This window comes from Nelusetta ayraudi, unplaced genomic scaffold (genome assembly GCF_046127955.1).
Source record: "Nelusetta ayraudi isolate G7.1 ecotype Tasmania unplaced genomic scaffold, CSIRO-AGI_Nayr_v1 ptg000026l, whole genome shotgun sequence".
NCBI classification, from domain to species: Eukaryota; Metazoa; Chordata; class Actinopteri; order Tetraodontiformes; family Monacanthidae; genus Nelusetta; species Nelusetta ayraudi.
The window spans coordinates 1,964,769-1,987,323 of NW_027466076.1; the positions used below are offsets into that span (position 1 = coordinate 1,964,769).

The following is a 22,555-nucleotide window of genomic DNA, read 5'->3' on the forward strand; positions in this document are numbered from 1 at the left end:
ATATATATATATATATATGTATATATGTATATATATATATGTATATATATATATATATATATATATACATATATATATATATATATATATATATATATATGTATATATATATATATTTATTTATACACAAATTGTAAGTGCCACTAGGTCAGTAAGTCACTAAGTTTTCTTTGCTGACCCCAAGCGGCCATATGTGGTCATAGCAATAAAACTATTTTTATTTTGAAAGGTATCACTTTAATTTCAGTTTTTATATAAAATCTAAACAACATGAGATCAAAAAAATATTGTGCCATAAACTGAATGTGCAAAGGCACCATTAGACATCACACACACACACACACACACACACACACACACACACACACACACAGTGAGACCAGTTCTCCCCCTGTTCTTCCCATGTTTTCCCCCTGACACACATTGTGTGGAATTCAAATCTGTCAGCGAGACAATCGGACCCTCCTGCAGCACACTAACAGCTCAGAGGCCTCACACAGCAGTGCTGAACACTCCAACAATTTAGCGAGGCCCGACGGCTGCTTTCATCGCCAGAGTCTGTGTGTGTGTGTGTGTGTGTGTGTGTGTCTTCGCATGTTGAGACAAGTTTGGAGAAAAAAAAAAACATGTGGGCTAATCTTCAGAGAGTGAACAGCCGATCTTTGATAGCTAATCCCACGTCAGGCCTCATTAGTTAATTGAACAAATCCAACGGAAACAATCTACGTGGACTTATATCATTCGACTCTTATTACCTGTGTGATCCATTTCCTGTGGGGACAGGCTTTCTGTCTGTGTGAAGCATTTCCTAACACGCTCAGAGGAGACACAAACGAGCCCAGATTGGATCTGCCGCCGTTTGACTGTTGAGCTTCGATCGCGCCACAAACAACCACCCATCAAGGTCAAGTGACTTTGTGCGAGACAAATCTCTTAAACTCACTTGTGACCTCGGCCGTTGGTTTGTTGCCGCACCTAAGCTGATTGGCCCGGTCGCAGTCCCTCGCCAGGTTGGCCCCGCCCTCAAGGCTTTAGCCCTCTGAGCTGACATTTATCCTAGAATACACACCATAAGCTGCTGTCTGCTCTTTAATGCATGTAACGGGGATCACCGTGCGCGCCTGTGTTTGTGTCAATTGTTCCCGCTGATTTGCCCAAAGCCCGCCTGTCACCGTGAGTGGCACTTAGTAGCTTTGCAGGATTTTTGGGGGGAATCAGAGATGCTGCTTTCATCGCAAGTCAGGCGGATATGGGGACTGACAGAGGGGCTGCAGAGGATTTGACAACAAAGGTCAGTCAGCCGAGCGGCGGGATAGACAGCCCTGCCTTCATGTTAACTCAGCCGGCTACGGCATTAAAAGCCTAATTTTTTTGTTTAACGCAGAGCTGTTCTTTCTGTGGAATGGAACCAAGAAATGCCGCCGAGCCGAAGAATACAAAGGGATAAATAGCCGTTTAGAGCATCCAACGCTAAGCATGGCAAAAGATTAACTGGTAAACCTCCAGCCAGACTTGGAGAAGGTGAAATCGGGAAAATAAAAGAAGAAGCAAGCTGATATTCTGTCGTGTTGCTCTCTCAGCGACACACCTAAAGGGGATTTGAGGGAATTATGCGACCAAGCAGAGTGCATGTGAGCTGCTGCTTGATCACTGTAAGAGCGTTTGAACCCATCGACGTTTCATACATGCGACGACACCTGCGAAGGGACAGATTCCAGCACACTGAGTCCAGCTAGCGGTGAGGTGTCTGTATGTTTGCGTCTCCTTTCCCAGGCAGTTGTAGTTCCCGAGGCCTGATCGAGTCCTGGAATGGCCCTCGACCCAATGAAACGGAGCTTGGCAAAGGTCGTCACCTGTTCGCTGCTGCTCCTGCTGCGTCTTCAAACTGTGGCAGGTTGGCCAGCAGCCATTTGGAATTTGGATGTATTTTGGACGTGTGAGGTTGGGTTTTTTTCCTCATTCTGCTTCTGTGTGGTTTTTGTGTTGCTGACGCAGGAATGTCAGGATGGGGTGGATGCCTGGACGGTCGGGATGTGGTTGTCTCCATCCGAGAAAACAGTCCGGCTGGAGAGGTCGTAGCTGACCTGATGACCGAGACCACGCTGGAAGGCGTCCGCTGGAGCCTGGATGGAAAGGACGCTGACTGGCTTTTCCTGGATGAGGGGAACATCCGGCTGAACTTGTCAGACGACAGGGTCCTCGACCGAGAGGTAACCGAGCCGAAGAGGATCTTTGACCAGAAAGCCAAAAAAACGAATGGAATTTAAGAAATTCAATTCAGAAATGATTATAATCTGATAGTTTCTGTTGAAAGTTAATTTAAAAAGCCAAACAGTAGCGCTCCTTATCAACCTTGCCATAGAAACAAACTAAGAAATAATTACAACCCAAACAAAGCCTGCTCTCAACTCTGTAAACAGAATAAATAGAGTCAGCCTTTGAGTGGGAAAATGGTACAACCTCTGAACTTGAACCAGAAGTGAATGGTTGGTGGAGTCTGCAGTTGTATCTAAGTTTAGCACACGACACCTCCAGCTCGGTTCCTGGACCAGGCCCAATATCTCCAGCCGTCATCCTTCCCTCAGCTTGCTGTCTTCCATCCTGGCAGCTGTAAAGGCTCAACCAGATTAGCAGTCTGCGTCTCGACTTCTAATCTAACTTCCTCTGCCCCCTTTCTCACTATGTTAGTCATGGCCTGCACCATTAAAAAGATTTGTTGCACGAATGCAGCTCGAAACAACAAACCCGACAGACAAAGAAGTATGAACGAGACCTGAAGTGTTTTGGTGTTCCACCAGGTCCAGGGTCCCTTCCTGATAGCCGAGTTGAATTGTTATGAAGGGAACTTTGTTCAGGTACACTTTTCTCCAGCACCTTGCACTTAATTCTTGTGTTTTGGCGCTGACATTTACACTTCAGTGATTCTTTTCTCTTCTTTTGTCACAGGCAGTTTACAGAGTCATGGTGGAGATCCTGAACGAGAACGACAATTTCCCAGAATTTGCAGAAGACACTGTCCACTCTCTTGACCTAAGCGAGGTATCCCATGTCCCGTGTAGTTTGCTCGCCTGCGCAAACTACATGGGATTAAGGTAGATTTTTTTTTCTTTAGGTGACTCAGGTGAATACAGTTGCCTTTGCCGTCCGTGCAAGGGATGGAGACAACGACACCATGATTTATTCCATCGACGAGACATCAGTGGGTTTTAATACAAGATGTCAGCACAAAGAAAATAAATACCTAATCGTTGTTAATAATTTGGGTTTTTCTGTGTTCACTGGGCAGCCGGACGCTGACTACTTCAGGATTGACCTGCCAAACAGTGGGGAGGTGATCCTTGCCAAGCCCCTTGACTACGAGACCAAAACTGTCCTTACTGTAACAATTCATGCCTCAGTAAGCAACTGCAAAAAAAAAAAGAAAAAAAGTTTTCAGGGGTTTCAAAATTGCAAATTGAAAGATCCGATTGTCACAATTACCAGGAAATGAGCACGGCAGAGCACTTCAACACCAGCACCAACGTCACCATCACGGTATTGGATGCAGACGACCAGTATCCACAGTTCCTGCCCTGCATGCTGCTGTTCCAGGACGAGACCAGTCGCGTCTGCACGAGTCCGGTGTACACAGTCAACGTCACAGAGGGAGAGGAGGTTACTGTCTACACACAGCCTGCAGTTTACACACCTATCAAGCTAATGGTGCTTTGATGCAGTGGAAGCTTTTCTATCCCGTGGATTCATCGACATATCAGAGCTGGCACTTGCAAGACAAGAAAAGGTGGTTGTTACTTTCAGCAATATGACGCAAAAACTGTCCCGTTGCAGGACATCATGTTGGACTTCTCTCCAGGACCCATTCATGCGGTGGATGGAGACAAAACACTCAACTCCCAAGTCAGCTATGCCATCCTCTCAGGTGCTTTCCAGCGTCTGACGAAAGATCGTGTTTACAGGTCCAGCAAATATTGGCCTGATTTATGATGTTTTATTGGTAAAAGCTCGATATAGTGACCACAAATACATTAGTGTAAACTCGCAGTACAATAAAAGTCATTTGGTTTTCCTACCCATAGAATGGTTCTAATTTACATATGAAAATATAAATAGAGCTTGGGTCTTGCTCCCAGTTAGTTGCCACCTTGCACCGCCATATTTTTAAGGAAGCCAGTGTTGACAATTCAGCCCTGCAGACAACACGTTTCACAATTAGGGTGAGTGCTCGCATCCTCAAATAAACCAACGATGAAGAAGGTGGATGAGGGATCCAGGTTTGTGTGCATAGACCACCGTGCCTCACTGGCAATCTCAGGAGGGGGAGGGAGAGTTAAAGGGGCTAAAATCTAAACTGTAACCACTTGATGTCACTGTTTCTTATTCAAATTCTCCAAATATTACACACTTAACCTTTGAGCCCGCTGACACGCGTACAAGCCAATGTGCTGTGTGTTCACTGTAGGAGATGACGACGGCCGTTTCCTCATGGACCGAGAGACGGGAGAGATGAAGATGGTTCACGGCGTCGGAAACAGGCTCCAGACTCCTGAGCTGCACCTGAAGGTCATGGTAAGACCTCCTGCAGGCTACTGTAGGCTGTCTCCATGGCAAGTGCAGAATCTACAAGTTCTTTCTTCCTGGTCTTGTAACTAGGCTTACCAGGAAAACGACCCCAGGAAGTACTCTGTTGCGACAGTCGAGGTGCGAGTTCTGGCGGTAAACCGTTTCCATCCAGTTTTTGAAATGGCCAAGTATCAAGGTTTCGTATCGGTGGAGGAGGCGTCGGCCTCTCTTGTCAACACCTATGGGAATAAAGCCCTGATGTTGCACGTGCAGGATCAAGACTTTGACAACGTAACTGCCATGAACACACAAACACAAAAATGCTAAAAGGATGTTGTGTGTGGATTTGCAACGTGACCAATCAGCTCTGTTTTTCTCACCTCCCCCAAATTGACAGGGTTTCAATCCCAAGATGCATTTCTCCCTCAGTCCCACATCGAATTATACAGACATCTTCCAAATCACACAAGAGGGTCTTCTGATCACGAAGACAAGTAAACTCAAACCAAAGCAACGGCACAACCTGGAGGTGAGCCTCAAAGATCCCAGAACTAAGCAAAGATTTGTTCCTCTGCCTACATTACATTGTATGACATAAACCAACTTCATTTTATTCGCAGGTAATGGCTGTGGACCAGGAATCCGGTGACGCCACCTTTACCACAGTGGTGGTGGATGTGTTGTCTAAAGGACAAGCGGGTGAGAATATGGTTGTAAACTCACTGCTAATGACATATTAAGCAGCAGCAGGTCAGAACAAATCTTTCCACCCTGCAGTCCCTTACAGTGTGCTGGGAGATGAACAACACTTTACGAGCTGCACGTTGGGAAAAGCGTTTTTCCTCAGCATGGTAATCATGACGGCCCTCGGATGCGTCATGTCCTTGGCAAAGTGGCTGAAGAGAAAGCACAAGGGCAGGAGGGGCCCGCTAGAGAGAGGCTGCGTGGCTCAGGGAAAACATCCCAATGTGGTGAGGTCCTTGATCTAAAGTCATCTTTACATGTACTGAAACCTGTTGCAAAAAGTTGAGTTGCTGAAATATTCGTCACGTTTTTCTGCAGAGCTTACGGTGGTTCCAACTGGTGAGTATTTGATTTTGCATTGAAGATAACGTTTGTCCTGGCCCTGTCCTACCTATCCTTGTAACAAATCCTTTGGGTCCCTGTCAAGGTTGGTCAAAAATCATTGACCAAAAACACCCTAAAAGCGTCAACCCAAAAGTGTTGTAGCCTCAGTCTTGGTTCTAGTGACAATAGATAGATTTGTTTGTAAAACGTCCATTCCGAGCAATATTCTCATAAATATGAAGACAACTTTGCACTATTCTGAGACCCGTGAACATGAACACCAACTGATTCCTCCACAAGACATGGGGGAACCAAGATCATCCACTTACCTCCTCTCTGAGGAACCAACCAGGTTTGGCTCATGGTTCCCACTGCTGACCTGATGACTGTGGTTCCTCCGCAGTTGAGTCACCGTAACGCAATGCCGCACATGGACGAAGTGCCCTACAGCAACGAGGATTATGGGACCTACAACCCCTCGTTCACCTACACAGAGACCCCTGGCACATACCCGCTGCGGGACATACCACCCAGCCGTGGCCCTCCTGGTAGAACCGACCTGACCAATGCTGGTGCCGTGGCCACTGAGACCGTGCGCAGCCCTGATGCCGACAAAAACGAGGTTCTTGCACCAACCAAAAGCCCCGCTAGCTCACCCACGGCCGAGGCCGCCATTGTTGATGAGAGCAATGCACATGCGGAAAACTCCGGCTCGCCAGCTGAGGTCAATTCCACCGAGGCGCAACCCGACGTGAGTAGCAGCCCTACAATCAGCGACAAGTGCGACACACCTGCCTCCACCACCGCCGAGGACCCACCAGAACCTGTCGCCAGCCCCTCCTCCCAATCCAGCATCCCGTGCAGCCATGCTCGGATCGCCTTGGCAGAGATTGACAAACCCCTGTGCAAGTCCCGTGCAAAGACACCTCCCGACTCGCCCCGCTCGCAACTCTCACCCCTCCCCAGAGAGCTTAGCACACCCCCACTCACCCCAGACCACGCACCTTTGAAGGCCACGCTGGTTCATATCGACACGTCCCCGTTCGACACGCCCCTGACCACACCCAAGTGGACAGAGGCCTCGGACACAGTGGGTGCCACAGTGGGCGCCACAGAGCTCTCCACGTCGCTGGACGACCTCGAGCAGTCGGAGCAGCCAGGTGGGGCCAAGGCCGAGGACACCCAGAGCCCGTCTCAGGACAGGAGACCCTCCACCAACTCTGGGAACACGCAGGCAGGGGATGCCGATGACGACGGCTTTCTGGGAGACGAGGACGCGGACAAGAACAGTGAGGGTGAGAACGACTTAGACCCCGAAGACGAGGAGCTGCTGAGAGTGTTGGCTCGTTGCAATCCCATTTTTTTCACCTTCAGTAAGTGATGTCTCTGCTGCAACACCGCAGGCACTGAGAGCGATGGGGTGGAGGACAGAGGGTGGAGGAGGTAAGTGACGGCGCGGGCGAGGCCACCGTGGGACAAGGTGGCCAGAGAGAGAGACACTGCAGCCTGGTTTGGCTAGGCACTGCGAAAATGTATGAGGAAAGAAGATTGCGACTTGCAATGAATGTCTGCAAAAATAAATCAATTAATTGGGACACTTTTAAATGACAATTATCAACAACTTGAAATTCCAACGGTTGAAAGCAGATCCGCTACGGGTCATTTCGACTTGATCAAATCTTTATTGGAGAATGTTTACACAAACCAGTGAGATTGTCTGCATTCTCCAATCGGAGAATCCACATGAAATCACAGACGATGAAGCACTTGAGGCTTGAGCGTCAGACAAGGATAAAAATTGGAGCAGTTTTGTGCCTGTGTGCTATCATGTCGACTCACCCTTCAAACCGCTGCAGAGTTCCGGATGCTCCGAGCTCTCGCGCCATAACCACAGCATGAAGTGTTTTGTTATGCCTACTTTGAAAGCGGCCTCCTTCTTTTTGAAGTTATTGTGTCTATTAATTATCATGTGTTGTCACTGAGATGAAGTTTGAGTATTTGTATGTGCTGTTAACGTGGCTGTAATGTTCCCCTTAAACACAATTACCCAACCCCCTACATCACAAACTGAAGTCTTGAATAAAGCTAAAACTGCCGTTAGTCCAACACGTATGTAGCATGCTAGCAGCTTGGACATGTTCTAGTTCAGCGAGCGACCTGCAGGTCCGTGGGGACGATCAAACATGCCGCAGATGGACCTCCTTCAGGTCTTTCACACTGGATAAAAGCACCAGGAAATTTGTCTGTCTCTGCAATATAAACAGGAAGGCCAAACGGCATTTAAGCTGGCGGATCAGGTTTTGTTGGGAAAGGGCGAGTCGGTGCTTTGAAGTGCTTCTGTTGTGTTTCTAAGTGACGGATGATTTAAAACAGCACGCGACCTCCAACTTTGGAGGGCCAAGGTGACTTCACTTGGAGAGAATGGTGACGTGCGTGTCTGACAATGTTGACCTTTTTTTTTTCTTTTTACATTTTCTACCATTTTAGAACAACACAATCCAGTGCTTTGCACTAATTTGTAGTAGTCAGAGGGACTTAATGATAAAAAAAAATATATATATAGATCTTGACAAAGATAATGTGAAAATTCAAACACATTCTCCCACTGAAATCCTGCTTTTTTTTTTTTTTTTTTTTTTTAACTTTGAGGGGGACTGGTGGGTTGTATAACTAACTAGGGAGATGAATCAGAGCCATTTTTGACATCACTAAGGGCTGATTTTCCAAAACTTCCTTTTTACTCGCACACATTGACAAGTTGAGCTGAGAAAATAAGGAAAAGGTGAACATCTACCAATCCTGGGGAGTTTAATGGCAGGCCAGAGTTCTACATTCAGGCTACAAAACATTATGAAAGGGAATTTTTGCAAAACACGGTACCATTAATATGTTTAGTTCACAACATGGAGTTACTGAGGCAAAAAAACAAACAACTAACTGCTGCAGATGTAGAAATGAAAGGGACGTGATTAATGATGCTGCTGTGACTGTGAGAGGCTCCAAACAAACAATGACGAGAGCAGTGGGTTGACCCCCTACAAGTGAAACAGGAAACGGGGCACTTCCTGAGGAACAGCTGACCGGTCGCCTCATACTGCAGCACTAGAGAACAGTAGGCATTAAGCTCCATCTTTGTTTTTATTGAGACGTTCTACGAAATAAAAACAAAAACAGAGAACAAAACCAACATGTACCTGATTGTTAGAGTGAGTAGTTTGCTGGATGGCAAAGACCTATTTACACTTTAGTCTCAAGTGAGAGGGGCATTTCTGTCGTGAGGATGTAAATAATAAAAAAAAAAAAAAAGGAAAAAAAAAAAAAAAGTTATAGTTTTCCATGAAAAAAAACATCAACAGTGGTTATAAAGGGTGGTGGTGGTGACACACAAATGATTCAGACAGGCAGTGTGATGTTGTTCCTTTTCTGTACGGCTAACAAAATGGGAACAGCGTGTAACCTTGGCACAAACATTGGTTAATTCCAAACAAAACACACCTCAAAAGGTGAATATAAGTCATATATAAAACACACACACACACGTACACGCACGCACGCACACACATACATACATACAAGTGTTGAGGTGACAAGAGGAAAAGGGGAAGGAAGCAGGTTTAAGGATGAAGCGTCCATCAGTCGGCTGTGAACTAACACAGAACCTCACTGGCACCCGCACAGATGCTTCAGGGGACCAGTACAGCAAACAGCAGGTACCCACTGACGATACTGTATTATTGCACTTGTCCAAAGAGTTTTGTTTTCTTTACCGCTGCCGGCACTTTGAAGTTGACTTAATGCTTCCAAAGTCTCCAGCAGCGCATACGTTTGATCAATAAAGACAAGAATATTAGAATATAAGAGCTTGATTACATTGGACAGATTAGTAAATTGTTCAAATATAATGGGACCTTCTTCTTTATCCTCCAGTGCAATGGAAAAAAAAAAGAATAATCATAATTTGTGTTGAACAAGCTTGGCCTTTCAACGTTTTGTAACAAAATAAACATTTTTTTTTTAAACTAAAATGGCAACAACACTGTCCTTCAACTGACCTGGAACAAGTGAGTACAAAGTGTGGAAGCAGAGCAAACGTTTGGTGATGATTTTTCTTCACTCTTACACAACACACACAACCAAGCATCAGGACGACACTGGCCCAGCATGAACTGAAGACCGCTCGCGTGCGCGTGTGCGATGGAACACATTCAAAAAAAGAAGAAAAAAAATAAATTATTGTCCCGATGCGTTGAGCAAAAGACCGTCATCTCGTTCAGAACACTCCGCCAGCTGTTCAGGGCGGGGGGTTGGGGGGTGTGGGGGGGAGGTCAGGTGGTACAAAAGATGAACGCAGTGTCTTTGGAGGCCCGAACCGTTAGAATTCGTCGTGCCGAGACAGAGCTTCGCCGAAGTCGGTCGCCTGGCTGCCGACAAACAGGTCGTACTTTTCCACAATTTCTTCCTTGGTCAGGCGTTTGTCCTGGCGGGAGACAGAACGGACATCGTAAACTGTGTGCACTTTGGCGCCGCTTGATCAGGTGCTTGCTGCTAAAGCAAGTAGTCAAAGAGCCAATCGCAAGGCAGCAACACAACGCGTTTGGGGGAATTAAGTGACTCTGAATGCAGCACAGCTCCTGGTTGCATAGCTGTGAATGCAAGAGAAGAGCCACGCCGGCTTCAGACCAGAGAGTCAACAGTACCCCAAATAACTAATAGTTATGCACAAGAGCATCTCTGAAGGCACAAGTTCAACCTTGAAGCACTATATAAATACACCTGCCACTTCATTAGGTACTCGGTGCTGGTATAGCAATGTGTACTTAATAAAGCGTGTGTATTTATGGCAGTGCAGAAAGCCAGGAAACGACATGTGGAGTTACGACGAAACAGGACATCCTATTGCATTAGCCATGTTGTTATTATTGCACCTGTATTTGCCTATTCAGAATATTAAGTGACAAAAAAAACAAAAGTAAAGCAAATCCGAGAACATTTAATGTTCATACCTCGTCTTTATCCGCCTCATAGATCAGATGCTTGGCCTCTGCCTCGGCATGGTCATAGTCCTTAGGTAGAATCCAGTCCCTGGTCTCGTGCTTGTCCATCTTCCCGTCTTTGTTTTGGTCTCGGAATTCGGTGAACTGTTGTCTCTCTGTCGTCACCCACTCGGGCTCTTCGTCCTCTCCCTCCTGGTTGTACATGTCGCCTGGAACACGGAAGGCAGGAGGCTCCGTTACATCACAAAGCTTTTTTTTATTGTTCAGGTGTCGCGGCCGCTCTTGCACATCCATAAAAATGTTCATTTGATGCGGGCTTTCCAAACTGCCGACAATAAAAATGTTGATGGTTCAATAACATTCACAAGCGCAACTCACCGATATACTCGTTCAAATCGATCAAACCGTCTCCGTTCTTGTCTATGTCTTCCATCGTTTCCTGTTGGAAACACGCAGAGAAAAGTGAGTGGAGTCACGCAGATGCAGCATCACATTTTATAGGTTTCATATTTTGAAAAAAAGCAACCGAGAAAATGTTTTCCAACAACAATATGCATCTAGCTCGTTAATTACCTCCTCCAGCCAGCATTAGCTGGAAACTAAAAACCAAGTCACTGAAGATGGATACAATATGGTCCTTGAGGTGCATTAAATGTATTTTAAATGTATTAAGTCTTCAATCACCGTCACGATAATGTCCTTCATGTGCTCAAACTCCTCCGGGTGAATAAACGCCGCGAATTCTTCCTTTGTTGCCATCATGTCCAAGTTTAGATCGGCGCCTTTGAATCGTCTCTCGTCGCGCTCCATCATTCGCTTGTAGCCGATCTCCTCTTCGGGATCGTCTTCCTCTGCAAACGAGAGGGTACAGCTTTTTATTTTTTAACAGTGTCCAATAGGGATGTTAACAATTAACCCATTAATTGTCGATTAAGAATTCAATTGATTAAATAAATTAAACAAGTTGCAATTAATTGAACATTTTTAATCACGGTGAGTCAATGTCATTATAAAAGTGTAGTGGCAGGAAAGAGAAATTCCCCTGTAGATGCTGTGATGGTCCTAATACACCTAGAACAAGTTACTTCTAAACAACTTTCAAAAAAAGTTGAAATGTGACCCATTAGAGGTCAACTTAAAGTCAGAGCATAAATGTTCAGGGTGTTTTTACCGTTCTCTAATGTAAAAATGGGTGACATTGGACCCTCAGCATTATTTAAGGGTTAAATAAGGTGTTCCTTACACATTTTTCATTGTGAAGTTTAGGTTCTCAGGAAATATCGGCACTTGTCAATTAATTGTCAATTGATTGGAGGTCTACCGATTAATGAATTAATTGATCATTTGCATCCCTGATGTCCACAAGTGGCAGCTCGGTCATAACGTGGGTTTCCACTGTGTCGAGGGCGGGGGGCATTGTGTAGTCGTACCCATCGTGTATCCGTAGGTGGCGTTCTTGTACTCCTCCCAGGTTATCAGGCCGTCCCCGTCGAGGTCTTGAGTCTTAAACTGCCGATCCACCTCTTCGATCATCCATCGCCTCTGAGTATACTTGATCCACGCCGTCATCTCTTCCGTCGTCACAAAGCCGTCCTTGTCGTCATCTATACGGCCAACCAGCATGCTGTGCACAAAAGAGGGAGTAGCAAATTGAGTGAGTAGCGTCGACGGCCATCGAACGGCGACGAGTCACCGCAGACGAACCCCAACGCCGGATTATCGCACCGCCGCTTTATTGTGCCCACGTCTGATAAGAGGAATTTTTAGTCGAGATTAACGGCTACAAAATGACGTGTATTGTTACCCGAGTCGCTCTTTGCTCTCCTCTGGTGTGAGCTGTTCAAAGGACTTGGCCTCCTCCTGTCCCAGGAAAGCTTCGTGGTCATAGTCAAAGTTCTCGCCGTCGTCATGCTCCCGGCTGCTGAGGGGAAGGTCGTGGTGGACGCGGTCCTGTTTGGTGGGTTTGCTGGTGGCATAAACCACGCAGAGGGCAAAGCACATGACGAGTGGTCGCAGCTCCATCCTGTTAGCACTGCCGTCCGGTTGGAGAGGAGGTCAACAGAGGGACGACAAAGGACTGATGTTAGTGTGCAAAGACTAAACTCAGATTAAAAAAACAAACAAAAAAACTTTCAGTTTGAGATTAATTATTTTATTATCAATTACGCCACACACCACTCCCCAAAGAAAGACACTGTACAAGCAAAAACACCCCAAAACAAACAAGCAAACGTTAATCAAATTCAATTTGATCTGCTCTATCTTATGCAATTCATTATTTACTCTGTTTACAAAACAAACAAACAAACAAACAAACTTTGCACCACTTTTGAAGCACCGACTGAACAATTTCTTACTCAACGGGCTTGCCCTGTTAAAGCCAACTCACAGAAAATCAGATAAAACGCGCCAATCTCACACGAATGTAATTGCCAATTGCAACACTGAGGGTAAGATCAGAAAGAGTGGCTGGATAAGGCCAACTTTTCTTTCTCTATTTATTAATAAAAAGAGAGAAAATTGTAGGACAGGCGTTACGCCACACGCCTCACACTAAAATACTCGAGGCACGGCGGGGCAATTTCCAATTGCTAGATTACGATTAGTATTTTTTTGGTTGTTTACGTAGAACACAACAGTGTTGCAGCTTTCAATCCCCCCCCCCCCACCCCCACCTTGCTTATTCAAGCCTTGATTCATATCGCGCCATATCGACGCGTTCACCATCTTTTCAGACTGCCAGAAGAGTTGGTGTCCATTTCTTGATTTCGCAACGACTATCAATTCAAACATTTTGATCAGAAAGGAACGTTTGATTGGCTAATCGTAGCTTACCGTTACTTTTGACTGCCGGCCGCTGTTTCAACTCGCCCAACTAAATAGAAAATACGCTGACTACGCTGACGGCTTCTTTAACAAAACTCCAGAGAAAATAAACAGGGACAAATCTTGGTGTTTTAACAAAAAAATTAACTGAAAGCAACTCACCGGTGTCCTCGGTGAAGTTCTTCGGCGAAGCTTAAATCCCTCCTCACGGAAACACACCCATGCACTTCCTGTGCCATAAGGCAATTTGACCAATCAGGGCCCGAGGACGACGGTGAAATGTCGCGCGTTCATTGGTCCACTTCAGGGAATTTGCGACGACTGGATTGGACGAGCACCGCCACGTCCTCAAAGTCAACAAACTTCATTCATTCCGACAAAGTCACAATGTAAACGCGACACGCTGGTGAACAATTACGACGACAAACAATCATTTAGGATTTTGTAACGACCAAACTGGACACGTACCACACAGTGCATTGCGCACTTGTACTTGTAAAAGACTTCTTTAAAAAAAATAAATAGAAAAAGGCACATCCGAGGAGGAATTCTCTTGATGCTAGTAAACGTAAAGAAAAACGACACACAGATGAAATAAAGAAAATAATATTTAATACAATACAACACAATATCTCATGTTTGTACAGCAGATTCCATGATTCAAGAAAAAATTTGAATGACACACAACTGAGTCAGATGATGTTAGACAATGCTTCTATTTCAAATATGCAATTCAAGCAGTTTTCTCTTTACTGATTGCTAATAGGTGTCAATGCAAAACTGATATTATCAAAGGCTCACAATTGCAGAACTTGTCTAAGTATGTCCAACGCATTCTTTATCAGGAACTAAAGCCATGTTTATGCCTGTATCAAAATACTATTTTAAAACAACACACAGTGTTAGGACCAAGGATGAAATTGTTTCCAAGAATCACAGGTCCTATCTGCAACAGGCTATCAGAGTGTATCTGTTTCAGATGAAGAAGTCCTTCACAAATGTTTTTGTGCTTCCTGATAAACTGTATCATCAAGTGTGCGACTCTTTTGCCGAGTCTTGCAAATCCATGTTTTCCATGTCCTCTTGTGACTTTTCCTGCTGGTTGGCAAATTCTTCAATGTTAGGCTGACAGGTTATGTTGCTCTGACTGCTGCAATCAGTATTTTCTAAAAGATAAACACAGAGGGGCATTTGATGATAAACGTTATTGTTATAGTGCCAGTATATATTTTTTTAGTAAAGGTACATGATATCTAGCAAATCAAAATAAAAAAGTATCATACATTTTTCCAATTGCAAGACACACATTTACAATATTAGGTCAAAGCGATATCAACTTTTATTATCACCCAACATTTGAAGGGCTATTTACTGGAGTTGTGCTGACTGACCTGATGTACTTTCTTCCTCTTTTTTCTCAGTGAGGAAGATTCGTTGCATCATCAGTTTTCTTGGGGTGTGGCACTTGTACTTCAGTGTTGGACCAGTTTCTGTTTTCCCTTTAATCAAAGTAGTCCGAAATTATAAAAAGAAAAAAAGAACTAACAACAAATAATGAAAATTAACATGTGGGGGACCGTACCTTTCTGCTGTCCTTCCTCAAATAGCACACAGGTTCCCAAGGCATCTTTGAGGGTAGAATAAGTATTTCTGTTACAAATTGACTACAGCTACATGAAGGCTATTTGTCAGCCTGTCTTTCCTATTTTTTCAACATTATTCAGATCTACCAAAAATCTAGGTGTACTACGCAAATATGTTTTATTTAAAAATAAGATAATTGAGGCCAATACTGATTTACGAATATCTTAGGAATAATCTTGTGTATCAAACCTGTTAACCGATGATAAGTTGGTCATTCCTTTGGCTCAGTATTTTAATAGTACATATTTGTGTTGGCAACTTGGCAAATGGTGACCGCAGATCAACTTTCAAATACTTAACATCCAAGCCACACCTCTTTAAATTAGATTAAGGTGGGTCTTTATTTACACTAGTACTGTATGTTTCAGCTAGAGTATTTGGTAAAGATTTAAAGTTTCTGAGTTGAGCTTTATGGACGCCGAATACACTTTATGAGATACAAAATGATACATGTGCTATACAAGACCAATGTAGGAGTCAAAGGTTTTCCTCCTTTTCCCACAAAGAAAATTACTTGACATTCCCCCAAGTCCCCCAAGTCAGTTGGATTGCTATTATTTAGCTAGGCTAAAGCTGTCCTCACAGTTGACTGCATGCTTCCTGGAAATCTAAATATCATTGGTTGGTTTTGTTTTCTGTCACGCTATCAATATTAAATGTTTGGGTTCGGTTCAACGGTGCTCAGAAGAGGGTAGGGCCAAGCCACACACGGTTTAAACTCATGATTTATTGCACATAATAATTACACCTACCTTCATATTCTCCCGCAAACCAGTACTGTCCCACCTGCATGATGGGCTTCTCGCTGTCAATGTCCTGGGGCATATGGACAGAACTATTAGAGGGATACTTCAGCTGCCGTTCATTTCTTACACATTCTTAGATAATGCATCTTATTAATAAACATTACCACAAATTACTCACTAGTATCTTGCACGTGCCCTGACACTTGGACATGAAGTCAGTATTGATGATACCAGTGAGCTCCACCACAACCAGCTGCTCCTACGTACAAACACAAAGCAGATGCGTAAGGGTTCAAAAGTACAAAACATCAAATGAGCCTCATTTAGTTCAAGAAATAAACCAAAACCTGTGATAAACCGTATCCAATTGAGAGCCAGACAGTGAATAAACACGCTAACGCCATAATAACATAAACGTTAGTGCACTCTTTGTATTACCTCCTCTTCCCACTCGTCGTCGTCGTCCATTCTAATGTCCCTAAATAAAACAAATCAAGATAAAGCAATGTGAATGATTTCAGTATACAACAATTCCACGACGTTTCACCCCAACAATAACACAAGTGAATAACTTCCGCGAATGTACGGTGGCCGGGGAGCCTTGCGTTATCTTCTTTGTTGCTCGGCGTCTTTTTCAGTTCCGGAATCTGACCATGGAGGGGCGCTGTTGCTTAGATTTACTGAGGTGTCTTTTTGCTTTCAACACCTTCAAATGTGGACTGGGACCGGTAGAAAATGAATGACAATTCCCCATCTATCACGCAATCTGCGTGTCTGCGCCCCAGTCCTTATGGCCAAGTATGATTGGATCTAAATATTGGCTACCTGTAAGCACACTCATCTACATCTAACATTATTAATGTTCCCCTGCACGAGGCCATAACTGAGGTGATGAGATGAGATGAGATGAAATGAGACGATACACTTTATTGCTCCCCAAGGGGGGATTCATCTGTCAAAAGCAGGGGCAACATAAACTAAAAAAGCACACACTTTAAAGGTATCGAAAAAAAGAAGAAGCAATCTCACAAACAGAAGGCCACAAGATTAAAAAGGCTGAATCATTACATTGCGTGGCAATAAAGAAAATATGATACACAAAACCAAACCATACATCAGTGTTTGTATGAGCGAAAGCTGATGAGTTTTTCGTTTTTGCTTTCACAGCACTGTAACTGTATTCACACCCAACACTGCATTTAAATTCACAGAAGGTAGGTTTCTGTTTTCGATCTTGTTGGTACCCACACTGCTGTGGATGGGGGCCAGGCCATAAATAACAAAGATCCTTGCCATTACTTCTGCCCTCAAGTTACCAAGCACCGAACATGCACAGCGTAGTTTGTGTGCAAAACATGTTTAGTTGCTCAACTAAGATATTTTATTAGTTATATGTAGGAACGGCTATTGTAAATATGCGTGTGGTATTAAGTGTTGTGTGCAACAAAACAACAAAAATGCTGTCCTGCAGTGTCATCAGAATAATTCTCACACCATGGTGATTGACTGAAGTCCAGTCATTGATTAGTCCGTTATCAAGCCTGTCATTAAACTTTCTTCAATCATTATTTTAATATTTATTTTTGGACCAAAGTATTGTTTGCTTCTTGGAAATTACACACACATATATACAAAAGTGTATTTTGCCATGTATTATTTACACGATCCTCCTGAATAATAGATCATTCTGATGGTTTTTTGGAGCTTTTTTTATACAGAGGTCAGAGTTCAGGAGTAGCTGCAGTAAAGTGACCTCTGCCTCCAGCCGGGGTTCAATATCGTGTCAGAGCATCTTAACGCAAAGCTGTTTTTCACTGCACTTTACATTTGAAGGACTTGGAGAAATTAGATGCAGAAATGGTTTTGAGATATATTTTATTTCATTGTAGTCTCTTGTCCATCCCACGTTGGATTCCCAAACGCCATCACAATACATTACACCTGTCACTTTTCAGAAGAAATGTGATGAACAAAAGATTGAACCCACTGACTCTTGTCCCACGGGGGCAAAGAAATAAAATCAAAACCAGCTTGTCGTGACAAATGCTTTGTTTTCTTAATTCCAATGATCAATTTCATAGGTTTTCTAAATGTTTCAAATTAACAATTTAGCCACATATATATTTTTTTAATTTATATTTCAGTGATTACATTTATACTATTATAAAACAAAAAAAATACAAGCTCCACATAAAAACAGTACAGAACAGAAATTAAAAATAACTTCCTAAATCAACCAGCTCAGATGTAATATGTATAATTTCCTCGCACAAACTCTATAGTATATTTTATTATGTTTTATCAAAATAGCGTTAAAAAAAGAGCTCTCAGCCAAGCACTTATTTTTTTTTTTAAGATATTCAAAATGTAAAAAAAAAAAAAAAAAAAACTAAATGTTTACAATTTGAGTTGTTGTCACAATAACAAAAGCCAAGTCAATACATTTAGGGAATCTGAGTACAGTATAAAGTTGAAAAAAAAAATTGATTCAAAGTGCGTTTAAAAATGCATACAATATATATGAAAATGAATGACACATATAATACAAATATTCTACTGCTGCCACTTCCGAAAGATTAACGGGTTATATTGTTGAAGGAGCTGAGGACGTTTTTGTTTTCAAGTGGGACAATAATCTCAGCAAAAAGACAACTAAAGTAAATGGCTGGAGCTGTGAAACGGTTACCCCGTAGTGCGACAAAACAAACAAAATGGTGCCAGGACAGACGGGACAGACAGGAATCGTAGCTGAAGTTGGGTTTGATAGACACACTGGTGCTTCTTGGTACTAAAATGTGAAGGACTGGCAAGCTCTGAGTTTTATTTCTCAACAGAATAGCATGTAAATTAAAACCTGAATAAATGCAGGTTTCCTGCTCTTGCTTGTTAAGTTGATGCTACAAAGGGAAAAATAAAGGAAAGATGGAGATGAGGGAAAATTGGTTTCTCGTATAAAAAAAAAACATGTTCAGCACAAGCAAATTCAGATTTTTTTTTAGATTTTTGCAGCAGGAGAACGAGGACAACGCTGGCAAAAATATAATTTACTCTTTGTGTCTGTCCAGATGCCTCAGTACGATTCAGGAGCGGGCGCAGCGTGCGCGTTTAATGGTTAGCTGGATACCTGGCTGAACGTACAGGGGGTTGATGCCGAGATGAGCCTCACGCTTAGAGGGGAGAGGGGGGTAGGAAAAAAACCAACATTTTGAATCAGAATAAGGCAAAACCAAATTAAAGGGGGCTCAAATCCCCCATGTGGCTTCTCCCTCCCCATTTCTGGCCTATCATTTATCTCTGGACCATGGTGGGGTTGTCATGTCGACCGGCCCACGAGTTACTATGACAACGGCTCAAGGGGAAGCACTTGCTCGGGAGGTTATTGCCTCCTTGGGGATGTAAGAAAGACGGGGGGAATGTGTACAAAGACAAAGATAGAGGGAGTTATAGACACCAGAAAGGCTTCAGTGGAGGGAGAGGTCAAGTTAGAGTGTGTTGGCCTGGAAGTCTGGATCCATGTGTGCGCTTGTGTGTGCGTGCGGGTGTGTGCGTGTGACCTACTGCACCACTCAGGACAGTTTACATTCGCACTCGAAAATCAGAGAGGTCCCCATTAAAGCCTCACGTGTCGGAAGACAAAGTTTGGTCCCCTCCTGGACGAGACCTCGGCCTCCCCCCCTCGCCGTGATGTATTGCACTTCCTGCTCCCTGCCGTACCCTGGGGCCGAGAGAGGCAGGGCCGAGGGTGGTTGTGACATTAAGGACCCTCCAAGGTGTCAGATGGGTCCCCAGCTCAACCCCAGGACCCCCCACCCCCACCCCCCCGCTCCCTGCCGACGCACCACCGCACACACACACACACACAACATTTTGTCATATAAATGTCATGAAGACAAGTTTGGAGTTGGGGAGATTTCGGCCCTCCTCCTCCCGCCCGGGGGGGTACTGCAGTGGTTAATTGCCCCATTAGCGGTGACAGCGTAAATTGGCGGAAGGGCTAACTATATATTACAGTGGGAACAACAACCCCTGGCATACACCTGAGGGCATGAAAAGCACGCCGCGCTATACAGTGCGGTCTGTGCATGTCTAAGGCCACATGGCGCACAGTGTGTGTGTGTGTGTGTGTGTGTGAGTGTGTGCAAATGGTAAATGGTAAACATTTAAATGAGGTATTTAATATCAGTAAAACATCAGAATTCAATTTAACACTATGGAAATGACCTCAGTGTTCCAGCCAGGCACTGGGTGTCCTCTCATATATTTGCCAACCTCCTGAATGCACATTTATAATTATTTACATATCCATTTATTCCCTTGTCTGTTCTATTATTTTTTAACCAAATTTTTCCTATTGTCTAAGAAGTGACTTTAGCTGATTTCCCCCCCTTTTAGTATAAATAAGGTATCCCTTTGAATGCACATAATTAGTTGTGGCGTGTTGTCCGTGCAATGTGCAGTGCGCATTTGCACAAATGTACACCGTGAACGCAGCTTCATGGTGCAGGCAAACCTAAAGCATCAACAGATCAAATTCAAAGGGAAATTCACATTAACGCCAGCAAAGGCAACACACAGTACAAAGGTTCACATGAAAGCGTGTGATTCCTCACATGCTGTGTGGTGTGTACACGCTAAGATCACTGGCGCCCGCCACACAACTGGTTAACAATCAAAGCCGAATTATCTGAAACAAATCTCTTTTTGTGTATGTTTTCTTTTACATGGCTTGTCTGTTTGAAGGCCTGCGCTTTGCATGCCTCACATGTAAAAGTGCAAACACGTGACGAGTTTGTAAGCGACGGATGCAAACAAACATGAACATTTTTTTTATTATTTTTTTTTTAATCAGAAAGCTACAGTTGAAACTGCTTCAATTAACATTTTCGACATATTTTTATTTTATCATTATTGCACATGAGGACAGGACACACACACACACACACACACACACACACACACACACACACACGGTGTGTGCACTAACGTTAAAATTATATTACCATTCACAATCACTGTCCCTGGCTCGTAAAATGACATAAACGTGTCACCGTGCGGGCCGCGGCTCCATTACGCCAGGAAAACATGCACGTCCGGGCACGAAAACAACACAACTGCCGGTGATTTACGTGCCAGATAACCTGCAGTATTGGTGGCATGTGCCAAACAGACAAATCACTCCCAATGTTTCCACGTCGTAAAATAATTATTGGATGTTCTACACGGACAGAGCCAAATCATGTGGCTCTTAATTCCGTGGCCTTTAAAGGCAGCACACAGTTGCACAAACGGAGGAATATAATCAAACCGGTGCGAGATAAGCCAAAATCAAAATGTCAGTGCTCTCAAAACCAACACAGCGAAATACTATAAATATTCATGCTGCGATATGGCATTGTAGAGCAGTTGTTTCACGCAACACTGGGCTGATAGTAACCTCTAACTGCAGTCACTGCTCGTCCTGACCCTTTACACCTTCTTAGCATTATTTTCCATATACACTTTAAATTTTGTGCCTTGGGCTCAATATTGTATCCCTAAAAAAAAAAAAAAAAAAAAAAAAGAAATATGTTTGTCTGTCTTTAGAAGAAAGACGACGACGGCGCCCACGATCGTCACCTGAAAAGGTGGAGAAAAAAAAGGGGAAAGAAAATCAAAAGAGGTGATATTTGATCTTATGAATAAATGCAGTTTTCAACTTCTAAAATATGGACGACCGACAGATTGGACCTCCAGCGTAAAATCCACAATAGTATCTATTATCATAACAATGGAGTCGAGTGGCGAGGACGGGACGGCAGGAGCAGAGGGGGGGAAAAAAAAAAAAACCCAAAAAACAAAACCCAGAGGTCTTCTGCGATGACAAACGGAGAAACGGACACGTCAATTTAGGATTAGACTAACATTTCAGTTTGTTTCACAACTGAAGAATATAAATCAAAATCACAGCTGGGTGGTCAATCTTAGAGATTTTAAAAAATAAATAAATAAATTCATATTTAAATATAAACTAAATAAAACAATTGTTTTGCTCAGCTGTTGAGGACAAGGCTTCAGTGTTTTCAATTCACGACACACACATACGCCAAAAAATAAATAAATAAATAAATATATATATTGTTCAAATCGGCCAAACAGTAACTGCATTTACAAATGTTCTGCCACAAAACGTCAATTTGATATTTCCGACACAATCCGACGCAGGTGCCGCATTTTCTGGTATATATTCCCTTTTCATGCAAATTCACTATTCATTCTTTCGTTTTCGTTGAACATTGCCTTCATTTTCGCAATATTGACCCGTTTGATCTTCCACCATGATACTTTTTTAAAGAGGTATATATATAGAGATTTTTTTTATTATTATTTTTTAAATATACACATTTTTGCTCTTTCCCCGCAAAATGAAATTTGGCATTTGTCGAAAATAAAAAATGTCAACATTGATTTTTTTCTCCCCCTCCCCTCTCTCCTTCTCCTGCCAGTCATATTCTATTTGTGACCGAAATTCAATGTACACTTGTTTTTTTTTTCTGCTACACTTTGGTTTTTAAAAAAAAAAAAAAAAAAAAAAAAAAGAGAGAGAGAGAGAGAGAGAGAGAGAGAGAGAGAGAGAGAGGAATCGCTCCTCTCCTTGTCTTCTCCCTCCTCCCTTCCTCTCTCCTCCCCTGTCTCCCCCCTACCTCCCTCCCTCTCTTTCTCTCGCGGAATCCTATTGAT

The 22,555-nt window shown here is 43.4% G+C and overlaps 3 protein-coding genes across 4 annotated transcripts; 1 reads left to right on the forward strand and 2 right to left on the reverse strand.

Annotated features, from left to right (window-relative positions):
- The first annotated feature begins 445 nt into the window (after nt 1-445).
- On the forward strand, nt 446-7,540 carry LOC142890107 (uncharacterized). Its single transcript, XM_076028917.1, has 16 exons — nt 446-1,291; nt 1,774-1,894; nt 1,996-2,210; nt 2,799-2,855; nt 2,947-3,039; nt 3,113-3,199; nt 3,287-3,397; nt 3,484-3,654; nt 3,829-3,919; nt 4,460-4,566; nt 4,651-4,851; nt 4,958-5,089; nt 5,181-5,259; nt 5,338-5,531; nt 5,623-5,643; nt 6,032-7,540. Exons 2-16 carry the CDS (start codon nt 1,810-1,812, stop codon nt 7,007-7,009), a joined length of 2,622 nt encoding a protein of 873 aa, XP_075885032.1. The 5' UTR covers nt 446-1,291; nt 1,774-1,809; the 3' UTR covers nt 7,010-7,540.
- Nucleotides 7,541-8,749: 1,209 nt separating this feature from the next.
- Nucleotides 8,750-13,692, reverse strand: calub (calumenin b). 2 transcript variants are annotated; one of them, XM_076028918.1, is made up of 7 exons: nt 13,611-13,692; nt 12,427-12,654; nt 12,053-12,246; nt 11,307-11,473; nt 11,001-11,061; nt 10,632-10,831; nt 8,750-10,105 (listed from the first exon to the last, which is right to left on the reverse strand). In XM_076028918.1, the coding sequence occupies exons 1-7, from the start codon at nt 13,685-13,687 to the stop codon at nt 10,001-10,003; spliced, it is 1,032 nt and encodes a 343-aa protein (XP_075885033.1). In that variant the 5' UTR covers nt 13,688-13,692; the 3' UTR covers nt 8,750-10,000. The 2 variants fall into 2 exon arrangements, with proteins under 2 accessions (XP_075885033.1, XP_075885034.1); XM_076028919.1 differs by lacking the exon at nt 13,611-13,692 and adding an exon at nt 13,458-13,604.
- A 352-nt stretch (nt 13,693-14,044) lies between these two features.
- Nucleotides 14,045-16,436, reverse strand: gtf3c6 (general transcription factor IIIC, polypeptide 6, alpha). Its single transcript, XM_076028924.1, has 6 exons — nt 16,277-16,436; nt 16,017-16,097; nt 15,845-15,908; nt 15,031-15,075; nt 14,840-14,947; nt 14,045-14,614 (listed from the first exon to the last, which is right to left on the reverse strand). The coding sequence occupies exons 1-6, from the start codon at nt 16,304-16,306 to the stop codon at nt 14,478-14,480; spliced, it is 465 nt and encodes a 154-aa protein (XP_075885039.1). The 5' UTR covers nt 16,307-16,436; the 3' UTR covers nt 14,045-14,477.
- Nucleotides 16,437-22,555: the final 6,119 nt, after the last annotated feature.